Source organism: Chiloscyllium plagiosum, chromosome 15, assembly GCF_004010195.1.
Source record: "Chiloscyllium plagiosum isolate BGI_BamShark_2017 chromosome 15, ASM401019v2, whole genome shotgun sequence".
Taxonomy (NCBI): domain Eukaryota; kingdom Metazoa; phylum Chordata; class Chondrichthyes; order Orectolobiformes; family Hemiscylliidae; genus Chiloscyllium; species Chiloscyllium plagiosum.
In genome coordinates, this window is record NC_057724.1 from 45,483,218 (window position 1) to 45,495,683 (window position 12,466).

At 41.3% G+C, this 12,466-nt stretch overlaps 1 protein-coding gene across 4 annotated transcripts in view; it reads right to left on the reverse strand.

The window, feature by feature from the left end:
- Window positions 1-364, reverse strand: part of lamp2 (lysosomal-associated membrane protein 2) — a 25,531-nt gene extending 25,167 nt beyond the window's left edge. For all 4 annotated transcript variants that reach the window (XM_043704816.1, XM_043704818.1, XM_043704820.1 and 1 more), the window contains exon 1: window positions 216-364. In XM_043704816.1, the coding sequence (XP_043560751.1) occupies window positions 216-261 (46 nt within the window). In that variant the 5' untranslated portion in view covers window positions 262-364. The remainder of the gene's footprint in view (window positions 1-215) is intronic.
- Window positions 365-12,466: the final 12,102 nt, after the last annotated feature.

Genomic DNA, 12,466 nt, shown 5'->3' on the forward strand with positions numbered 1-12,466 from the left:
AGTGGGAGAAAGGTGAGGTTGGGGTGGGTAAGGTAAGGTGGGGGGGTGGAGAAGGGGAGGAATTAAGATGAGAGGCGGGCGTGTGAAGGAGAAAGAGGGGGGCACCGGTGCTGCTCTACACACACACCCCGGTCAGTCGGAAAGGAAAGCAAGGCACCTCAGCGCCCTCCAACAGGCTTTACTCCCCACCTCAATCCCCACTAGGCAAGACGTACCAGCAACAAGCAGCACAACGAGGTGAGAGGCTCCGAACCGCGTCATGGCGACTAACTACAAGCGGGTGTCCTGACAGCACAGCAGCTACCAGGCAGGCGGCGACTCAATACCGCCGACGGCCTCCCCACCTTAACCCGCACGTGACTCTCTCCGCCCACGGGCTGCCCCATCCCACCAATCATCTTCCAGCTGCCTTACCCGTTCGTGCCGCGGCACAGCCAATCGCCGCGCGACCCGCAACCCAATGGCCAATGGGAGGCGGCCTATGCGCCGTCGGTGTCTCCCTCAAAACACAGGTCCGACCGGCGGAGAGTTGGCCAATGACACGCGAGAACCTCCACCCATTCACCAATCACAGGTCTCCTGTCGAAGTGTGGTATCTGACAAAGTACAATTGGCTCGAGTCTGTTGTGGGCAAGTTCGTCCTTGTGCAGAGCCCTGACAGTCTCTTAGAGCCTTCAGCAGCTGAAGGGCAGCCAATACAGCAGTATCTAAACTTTGACAGAAATGTAAGGCATTTGCTTCCCTTGTGGTATTGATGTTTTGGACTCTGACACCTGCTGATATCAGAATGATCACGAGCCAGGATACTGAATCAGGTGGTAGATGTCATGTGATGTTGTACAACAGTTGATTAAACTTTAATTCATTAATAATGCTGCAACAATTGTACCAGTAGGTTTAATCTTCGATCTGTTCTATTGTCTGAATTTTAACTATTTCCATTTTGATTTTTTAAAAAATCTGTAATTAAAAGTGTACGTTTAAATTATTGTACTGTTATAGACACTCTTTCTACTTGCTGAAATAAAACAATATTGTATGTTTGGGCCCCCTCAGCAGTATGGGGGCCTGTTTAAAGTGTGCATTATATACACTGAGTACAATACGTATCAAACCATGATACTGATAATTTCTCCACTCCTTCGACAGCTTTTCATGCCTGTCTTTTTTTTGCCCAATATTTTTAGATCACATTCAGGTTGAAAACTCGTTCTGATAAAATGTACAACTTAATTTGCATTATTTTATCCAAGTGTTCTATTTCAGGATATCAAATTCATGAGGCTAAATCTGTGCTCACAACTCTTGATGTTTGTAATGTTGAATAAGTGTCCAAAAGAACAGAAATTTCTTGAAACTTTTAGGTGAAGTCCACCAAATCTTTAAATATCAGAATGGAATCAGTTTGCAGTTTTGTACTCTTATTCACAGATCTTTATGATCACATTTTCTTAATAGCTTGGGATAGGAGTGAAATATTTCAATATCAGTCACAGATAATTTTTTTTTCCAAATTTGTATTTGGTTGTCTTGACAGTTGCAGCATGAAAAATGCATGCCATTCCATTTATTCCTCTTCTGAAAGTCTGCTATCCAGGTCACATAGTTGAATAACTCAAAGGATTGCAGCTGTATCAATGTCTCTGCCAAGAGAGGCCAGAGTTAAAAATCACACAATACCAGGTTATAGTCTAACAGGTTTATTTGGAAGCAGTAGCTTTCGGAGCACGCTCCTTCATCAGGTGATTGTGGAGAATAAGATTGTAAAACACAAAATTTATAGCAAAAGTTTACAGTGTGAATTGTACTCACACACACAACCACATGCACACATACACATATACGTTTGTGGGCTGAATTTGTACTTGCAGAATTACATTTTACTTCGCTCAAAAAACTGAATGAATCCATGTAAGATTCTGTAAATCCATTTTTTAGACTAGAATCAGTTTGACCATTGTGGCACAGACAGCCTCACAGGGAGTTAACACCTTCAGTACCTTATCTGGGCTGACATGACACCAATTGTTAAAGTGCACTTGAGAATGTAACTTTTAAAAATGGTTTTGCAATTTACATATGAAAGAATTGAAACCAACATGGTAATTTTAAAAGATGAGAGACTTAACAAACAATCCAGGTCTTTTTCAATATACGATTTCAGTTACATCACAGTGTAAACGTTTACTATAAATTCTGTGTCTTACAATCTTATTCTCCACAATCACCTGATGAAGGGACAGCGCTCCAAAAGCTAGTACTTCCAAATGAGCCTGTTGAACTATAACCTAGTGTTGTGTAATTTTTAACTTTGTACACCCCAGTCCAACACTGGCATCTCCAAATCAAAAAGAGATCAGAACCACCTTCATACTGAGCCTTTAGTTTGAAGTTTTGTCCTTTGCAAACTACATTGATTCCAGAGATAAGAGCCCACAATGTTGGAGGTAGTATATTGGCATAGATATAGAATTGGCTAATGGGCAGAAAACAGCAAGGGGAATAAGGGATTCTTTTTCAGGTTAGCAATCTGTGACCAGTGGGGTTCCAAAGAGATCAGTATTGGGACTGCAACTAACAAATAAATATTAATGACTTGGAGGCAGAAATCAAATGTAGCAAAATTTGCAGATGATATAAATATAGGTGGAAAGATAGATGTGAGAGGGATACAAACAGTTTACAGAGAGATACTGCTAAATTAAGTAACTGAGCAAAAATTGGCAAATAGAATATAATGTGAAGTTGTTCATTTTAGAGGGGAGAACAAAATAATGGAATATTGTTTAAATGGAGAAAAACTGCAGAAAGATGCAATACAGGAATTTGAGGGGTACTTGCACACAAAACATAGAAAGTTAGCACACAAGTGTAGCAGATAATCAGAAAAGCTAATGAAAGTTGGCCCTTATTTCATTGAGTTGGATTATGAGAGTAGGGAAGTCTTACTGAAATTGTTCAAGGTGCTTGTCAGACTGCATCTGAAGTACTGTGGGCAGTTTTGGTCTCTGTATTCAAGGAAAGATATCATTTCGTTAGAGGCAGTTCAGAGGTGATTCACGAGAAAGATCTGTGGTGGAGGTGTTGTCTTATGAGCAAAAGCTAAACAGGTTGGGACTCATGGGAGTTTAAAGGAATGAGAGGAGATCGCATTAAAACGTATAGGACCCTGAAGGGGCTTGACAGGGTAAATACTGAGAGAATGTTTCCCCTCATGGGAGAGTCTAGGACCATGGCATTAACTCAGAAGAAAGGGCACCAATTTAAGACTGAGACAAAGAGGAATTTCTTCTCTTCGAGAGTTGAGAATATTTGGATCTCCTTACCATAGCGCTGTGGGGGCAGAGTTCTTTTCTATGTTTAAGGATAAGATTGATAAATTCTTGATCAGTAGGGGAATCAAGGGGTTTCAGGAGAGTGAATGTGAGGAATATCAAATCAACCATGATCCTATTCAATGGTAGACCAGGATCGAGGGGCCAAATGGCCTTGTCCTGTTCCTTTTCTTATGATCTTATGGTCGAGGGGTTTGTCTTAGGAAGAAATATTGAAATATTTAGATCTATATTCTCTAAAGTTAAGAAGAATGAAAGAAGATCTAGTTGAGAGATGTAGGATGCTAAAGGGAATTCACAAAGAAGACAGAAAAGATGTTTCCTCGTGGGGCAATCTAAAACGAGGTCAAAAATTTAGGATAAGGGTTCAGACTTAAAACAGAGCTGAAGAAAAATTACTTCTCAAATAGTCATGAATCTGTGGAATATACTACCCCAGAATGTTGGGTTATTGAGTAAATTTAGGGTGGAGACAAATCAATTTTTATTGTGCAATGGGTTGAAGGGTTATGGAGAATAGGCTGGAAAATGGAGTTGAGGCTGAGGTGAGATCAGCCATGATTGGCTGAATTGCCTACTCCTGCTAGTTCTCATGTTCTTACTGTTTTAGGTGTGGGGGAGGGAGGGAGTGGGGAATGCTGTGCTCAGACCTCATCTGCCTTCCACTGAAGCCAACCTCTTGGGGGAAAAAAAAAGAGTCTGGAAGTGGAATAGAATTGGGAAACAAACTTGTAGATTTGTGTTGCTATTTTTCAAGCTTGCTCAGCCGCCTCAATTCCTGGCTGTAATTGAGGGTGAATGCCCTATCCAATGTGCACAGAGAATTGAGGAAGTAAAACTAACATAAAGATTAATTTTAAAAATAGGAGGGTCAAAAAGGCCTTTGACAAGGTGCCACACAGGAGGCTGCTGAGTAAGATAAGGGCCCATGATGTTAGAGACAAGGTGCTAGCATGGATAGAAGATTGACTGTCCAACAGAAAGCAGAGAATGGGGATAAAAATGTCTTTCTCAGGATGCAGCTGGTGACAAGTGGTGTTCCACAAGGGTCAGTGTTGGGACCACAACTTTTCACTTTTTACATTATTGATCTGGATAAAGGAACTGAGGGTATTCTGGTGAAGTTTGCAAACCATACAAAGATAGGTAGAGGGACAGGTCGTATTGAGGAGACGGGGAGGCTTTAGATGAATTTGGACAGGTTAGGAGAGTAGGCAAAGAAGTGGCTGATGAAGTACAACATGGGAAAGTGTGAGGTCATGCACTTTAGTAAGTAAAATAGAGGCATGGACTATTTTCTAAATGGGGAGAAAATATTTGGGAGTTCTAGTCTAGGATTCTCTCAACATCAACTTGCAGGTTGAGTCAGTGGTTAGGAAGGCAAATGCAATTATGGTATTTATTTTGAGAGGAAATGAATATAAAATCAGGCATGTACTTCTGAGGCTCTATAAGGCTCTAGTCAAACCACATTTGAAGTATTGTGCACAGTTTTGGGCCCCATGTCTCAGGAAAGATGTACTGGCTTTGGAGTGGGTTGAGAGGAGGTTCACGAGAATAGTCCAAGCAATGAAAGGCTTAACATATGAGGAACATTTGAGCACTCTGGGTCTGTACTCAATGGAGTTTAGAAGGATGAGGGGGATCTAATTGAAACTTACAGATTACTGAATGGCCTAGGCAGAGTGGAATTGGGAAGATGTTTCCATTGGTAGGAGAGACTAGGACTCAAGTAAAGGGAATACCTCTTAGAATGGACATAAGGAGAAATTTGTTCAGCCAGAGAGTGGTGAATCTATGGAATTCACTGCCACAAAAGTCTATGGAGGCTAGGCCATTGAGTATATTTAAGATGGAGATAAGTTCTTGATTGTCAAGAGGATCAAGATTCATGGGGAGAAAGCAGGAGAATGGGTTTGAGAAACTTAGCAATCATGATTGAATGGTGGAGCAGACTCTGGGCTGAATGGCCTAATTTCTGCTCCTCTCTCTTATGGTCTTAAATGTGAAGCAAAGTCAGGTTGGTTTGAAGTGCAGTATGTGAGTACACAGTGTGTGTTAAATAAGGTTTGAAGCTGCACACACAAGTGCCATACAAACATTATATGGTAGCAAAACCTGAGATCTGGCTCAAAGATGGGGAGGATTGGGAATTACTCTTTCTGTCAATAAGATATTTCAGGAAAATAATGTATAAGAAAATAACTAGTGAGGAGTTTTGATCAAAGGAATGTTTTATAACTGGAGAGATCAAAGACACAATCTATTTGGTTAGAATTGAGTAACATATATGAGCTATGATAATATTGCATATCTGTTCTAGTCCACCATATTTGGGAGGAGATGGAAGAGGAAATCCCCTCACAAGTTACAGAAACTTAGGACTACAGTAAATGTAATGACTCCTTTATTCAAAACAGGGAGACAAAGAACAGGAAACTATAGGACAGTCAGCTTAATATGTGTTAAAAGGAAGATGTTACAGGCTATTATTAAAGATGTTATAGAAAGACACTTTGAAAAGTTCAAGGCCACCAGGCAACAGTATAGTGATGCAAAAGAGAAACGTTTAACCAATTTATTCTAGTTTTTTGAGGACGTAACACGTGTTGTAGGTAAAATGGAACTAGTAGATTAGATTGGATTCCTTACAGAATGGAAACAGGCCTTCGGCCCAACAAGTCCACACTGACCCTCCAAAGAGTAACCAACCCAGACCCATTGATAAATGCCACATTAAAGGTTATTGCAGAAAAATAAAATCTTTTAATTTTAGGGGTAACAGATTGGCATGGAAAGAAGATTGGCTAGCTAACAGGAAATAGAGAATGGGCATAAATGGTTGGCAAGATGTAATAAGTGGTGTGCCACACTGTTCAGAGTTGTGGCCTCTACTTTTAACAACTCACTTAAATTACTTAGATGTAGGGGCCACAGGTATGGTTGCTAAAGCTATTGATGGCCCTAAGGTAGGTAGGAATGTAAGGTGTCAAGTGGATATAAGGAGGCTACAAAGAAACATACAAAATAGGATCAGGAGTAGGCCATTTGGCCCTTTGAGCTGGCTCCATCATTCATTATGATCATGGCTGATCATCCAACTCAGTAGCCAGTTCCCAGCTTTTCCCATATTCTTTGAACCCTTCAGCCCCAGGTGCTATATCCAATTCCTTGAAATTATACAACATTTTGGTCTTGACTGCTTTCTGTGGTAGCGAATTCACAGGCTGGCCACTCTTTGGATGAAGAAATATTTCCTCATCTCAGTCCTAAATTGTTTATCCCATATTCTTAGACTGTGATTCCTGGTTTTGGTTTCCTCTGTCATTGAGAACATCCTTCTTGCAGCTACTCTGTCTAGATCTATTAGAATTTTATAGGTTTCTATGAGATACTCTCTCATTCTTCCTTTCTCCGGTGAATATAATCCTAACTGATTCAATATCTTCTCATATGTCAGTCTGGCAATCCTCGGCATCAATCTGGTAAGTCTTCGCTGTAGTCCCCCTATAGCAACAACTTCTTTCTTCCAACACTGCACATAGTATTCCAGGTGCGGTCTCACAAGGGCCCTGAATAATTGCAGCAAAACATCAATGCTCCTCGACTCAAATCCTCTTGCTATAAAGGCAACATACGATATGTTTTCTTGACTGATCGCTGCACCTGTGCATCCCTTCAGCAACTGGTGGACAGGAACACTTGGATTTCATTATACATTCCCCTCCCTCAATTTATAGCCATTCAGATGATAATCTGCCTTCCTGTTTTTGCTCCCAAACTGGATAACCAAATTTATCTCTAATATAGTACATTTGCCATGCATTGCCCACTCAACTTGTTCAAATCATGCATCCTCCTCACAGCTCACCCTCACACCCAGCTTTATGTCATCTACAAATTTGAATATGTTACATTTAGTTCCCTCATCCAAATAATATATAGTGAACAGCTGGATTCCCAGCAATGATCCCTACAATACTCTAATAGTCACTGCCTGCCAATTGAAAAAAAGATGGAAATGTGTTGCTGGAAAAGCGCAGCAGGTCAGGCAGCATCTAGAGAAAAGTAGAATCGACGTTTCGGGCATTAGCCCTTCTTCAGGAATGTTCCTGAAGAAGGGCTAATGCCCGAAACGTCGATTCTACTGTTCCCTAGATGCTGCCTGACCTGCTGCGCTTTTCCAGCAACACATTTCCATCTCTAATCTCCAGCATCTGCAGACCTCACTTTCTCCTCAATTGAAAAAAAGACCTGTTTATTCCTATTCTTTGTTTTTTATCTGCCAACTAGTTTTCTATTCATCTAAATACACTAACCCTAACTCCATCTTGTTTAATCTGACATACTAATTTCTCAGGCGATCTTCTGAAAGCCCAAATAAACCACATCCTTTGGCTCACCTTCAACAACCTTATTAGTTACATCCTTGAAGAATTCCAGCAGATTTGTTAAGCATGATTTATCTTTTGTAAATCCATGCTGTTCTGTCTGATCCTACCTTTGTGTTGCTATGAATTATTTATTTTATAATAGACTCTAGCATTTCCCCTTTAATGACATCAGGCTGACTGGTCTGTAATTCCCAGTTTTTCCTCTGCCTCCCTTTTTAATTAGGTTATATTAGCTAACCTGTAGGAACTATTCCAGAGCTTATAGAATTGTGGAAGATGACCACCAATCTATCCACTATTTCTAAGGCCACTTCCTTAAATACTTTTGGATGTAGGTTATGAGGACCTGGGGGATTTATCTGGCTTCAAACCCGTTAATTTCCTCATCACCATTTCCTGACTAATACTGACTTCCTTCAGTTACAAAACCCTGCATTCACCAACATTTCTGATATGCTGTTTGTGTCTTCCTTTGTGAACACAAGTATGTATTTAGTTGGTCAACCATTTCTTTATTCCCTATTATAAATTCTCTTGTTTCTGATTGTACGAGACCTTCGTTTGTCTTCACCAATCTTTTTCCCTTCTCTAGAAACCTTCGTCAGATTTTATGTTTGCCACATGCTTACTCTTGGATTCTATTTTCCCTTTCTTAACCAATCACTTGTTCTCGTTTGCTGAGTTCTAAACTTCGTCCACTCCTCAGGTCTGTTGTTTTATCTGGCAAATTTGTATGGCTATTCCTTGGATCTTACAGTATCTGTAATTTCTCTTGTAAGCCATGGTTGGACAATTTTGCGCCAGACAGAAATGAACAATTGTTGCTGTTATGCCACACCCTCTTGGAATGTTTGTCATTGTCTTTTCACCATCATTCCTTTAAGTAACATTTCCCAATCTATCATAACCAAATTGTGCCTCATACCATTATAGTTCCTTCTATTTAGATTCAGTACCCTATTCAAAAAATCAATGATGTCACTCTCCAGCTTGATGAGGAATTCTGTCATATTATTAACACTAGAGGTGGTGAACCTTTTCAAGTTGGAAGGCCGCATTATGTTAGTCGTAATCTAATAAGGCCACATCCAAGAAACTTCAATTATATATTCTTCAAAATTCACATTATTTTAATTGTGGCGGTCAGTCTGTGAGGATTATTTCTTTGAATTTTCTTTTACTGTCTGGTATTTTAAATACATTCATTTTAAGATTAAAATAAAAATAATAAAGGACGAAAAAAGCATATTAATAAAAAATAAAAGATTTATCCTGCAAAATTTGGATTCATTCACACAATTCACGCATGCGGCCTTAAGGCTGCAGGTTCCCCACCCCTGACTTATGCCCATGGAGACCTTGCCCAGCTCGTTTGCAGATTATTCCTTTCTCATTAATCAATAGCCAGTCTAGGATGGCCTTTTCTCTAATTGGTTCCACAATGTATTGTCCAGAAACCCCATTTACACTGCAGGAATGCTTCCTCTATAGGATTGTAATTAATTTCATTTTATATATAGAGTAAAGACATCCATAATTACAGATATTCCTTTATTGCATGCATCTGTAATTTTCTGTTTAATGCCATTGCCAACATCACCCCTATAACTTTTAGGTATATACACAATACCCATTAATGTGTTTTTTGCCCCTTGGTGTTTCTCAGCTTTAACCACATAGATTCTACATCTTTGGAGCAAATGTTTTTCCTCACTATTGCATTAATTCCGTCTTCAATTAGCAATGCAGCTTCACCATCTTTTCCATTTCATCTGTCCTTCCTAAATGCAGACTAGCCCTGGCTATTCGGTTTCCATCTCTGGTCACCCTGCAAACACGTATCTGTAATCCTGATTTTATCATCATTGTTTTCAGCTATTTGCATGATCAATTCATCCCTTTTATTGCTAATGCACCATGCATTAAGGCACAAAGTTTTAAAGCGAGTCTTTCTAACATTACTTGTCCTGTTCCCCATATTTTTTACTGTGTTCCTGTTTGATCCTGGCCCTTGATTTTTCTGCCTATCAGTTTTCTGAGCAATGACTGGAGTCCAAGCACCGATTCCTGAGGTACCTCACTAGTTATTGGCCACCACTCAGAAAATGACCCAGTTATTCCTATTCTTTAATTTTTTCCTGCCCCCCACCCCCGACTCCCCCCCCCCCCCCCCCAACCTCTGAAGCTTCATTCAGCAGTGGCTCAGCAAAAAGTACAGGTAAGCTCAGGTAAAGTCCTTTTTAACTTGCCTCTTCAGTTGAGATGGCAGTTAGGGCAGTCACATGTTCGTCCTGTAGGATGTGGGAGCTTAAGGAGACTTCCATCATCCCTGATGACTACACCTGGGGGAAGTGCACCCACACTGCGAGACTGTGTTAGGGAGCTGGATCTGGATGCACTCAGGATCATCCAAGATGCTGAGCACATCATAGAGCAGAGTTTTAATGAGGTGGTCACACTGAAGGTGCAGGCAGAGAGTAGCTGGGTGACCACCAGGAAAGGCAAAGGGAGTGCAGGAATCCCTTGTGGCTATTCCCCTCAAAAACATGTATACCATTTTGGATACTGTTGGGGGGATGACCATTCAGGGGAAAGCAGCAGTAGCCAGGTCAGTGGTACTATGGCTCTGGAGCACAGTGGGAAAGGTTAAAGGTAAACAGGACCTTAGAGATAGGAGACTTGATAGGTAAGGGGATAGACAGGAGTGTCTGTGGACGAAAAGGGAATCCAGGATGGTGTGGCCTCCTGGTGCCAGGGTCCATGATGTCTCAGAGCAGCTGCAGAACATCTCAAGGGGAAGGGTGAGCAGCCAGTCATTGTGCATGTTGGCACAAATGACATGGGTAGAAATAGAGATGAGCTCCTGATGAGTGATTATAGAGAGCTAAGAAAAAAGTTAAAAACCAGGACCTCGACAGTGGCAATCTCTGGATTACTTCCAGTGCCATGTGCTACTGAGGGTAAGAACAGGATGATATGCCAGGTCCATGTGTGGCTAAAGAATTGATGCAGGGTGCGGGGATTCAGATTTTTTGATTATTAGGATCTTTTCTGGGACAGAGGCGACCTGTTCAAGAGAGACTGGTTGCTCCTGAACTGGAGGGGGACCAATATCTTGGCAGCCAGGTTTGCTAGGGCTACAAGGGAGGGTTTAAACTAGATTGGCAGGGGGTGGGATCCTCAACAGCAGGAAGGCAATGCAAGGCTGGAAGGAGAAACAGTAATTAGAAATAGTAAATTGAAGAGATATGTCGGGCTGGAACAACAGTGAGCGAGGAAGGCCTGTTGGATTAAATCACATCAATTTCAATGCAAGAGGGCTGACAGGGCTGATGAACTCAGGGCGTGGGACTGGAATATTATAGCCATTACAGAAACATGGCTAAGGGAGGGACAGGACTGGCAGCTTTATGTGCCAGGGTACAGATGCCTCAGGTGGGGCAGAAGTGGCAGAAAGAGGGGGGAGGAAGAGTTGCATTTTTGATTAAGGCGAGTATCACAGCAGTAATCAGAGATGAAATAATTGAGGGATCATCCAGTGAGGCTTTGTGGGTGAAGCCAAGAAATAAGAAGGGGATGGTGACATTACTGGGGTTGTACCATAGGCCCCCAAATAGCTAACAGTAACTAGAGCAACAATTATGCAGAGAAACTGGGGAGACTTGCAGGAGAAATGGGTTGTCATAGCAGGGGATTTTAATTTTCCTAACATAGACTGGCACTGCTATCGCATTAAGGGCTTAGATGGGGTTGAATTTGTCAAGTGTGTTCAAGAAGATTTCCTCAAGCAGTATATAGAGGGTCCCACTCTGGCAAAACCTGACCTACTCTTGGGAAATAGGACGGGACAGTGACTGAGCTGACAGTGGGGGAGCACTTTGGAACCAGTGATTATAATTCTATTAATTTTAAAATACTTATGAAGAAAGGTAAAACTGGTCCACAGGTTCAGGTTTTAAATTGGGTAAGGTGAATTTTAATGAAATTAGACAGGAGCTTGCGGGACCTTTGGCAAATGGGAGGTCTTTAAAAATTAGACTGCGAGAGTTCAAGATCTATATTTTCCTGTGAGGGTGAAGGGCAATGTTGTCAGGAATAGGGAACCCCAGATGACAAGAGATAGCTTTGACCAGAAAAAGAAGGGAGGCATGATTCAGGTACAGGCAGCTGGGACCAAGAGAATCCTTGGAGATATATAGGGGATATAGGAGTTTACTGAAAAAGAAAATCAAGAGGGCAAAAAGGGGGCATGAGATAGCCTTGGCTGAGAAGGTTAGGGTGAATCCAAAGAGCTTCTTTAAGTATATTAAAAGAAAAAAAATAACTAGAGAGAGAATAGGACCCTTTAAGGACCATAGTGGACATGCATGTGTGAAACTGTAGGAGATGGGTGAGGTCCCCAATGAATATTTCTCCTCTATGTTTACTGTGGAGAAAACATGAAGACTTGGGGAAGTTAGTGATGATATCTTGGTGACAGTCCAGATCACTATACAGGAGGTTTTGAACATATCAGTTTGTATGAAGGTGGATAAATCTCCTGGTCTTGACCAGATATATCCAAGAACACTGCAAGGATCTAGGGGAGAAGTTGCGGGGGCTCTGGCTGATATTTTTGCACCGTTGTTAGCCATAGGTGAGGTCCCAAAAGACACGAGGATAGTGAATGTTATGCCCTTAGTCAAGAAAAGCTGCAAAGAAAAACTTGGGAACTACAGACCAGTAAGTCTAACATCT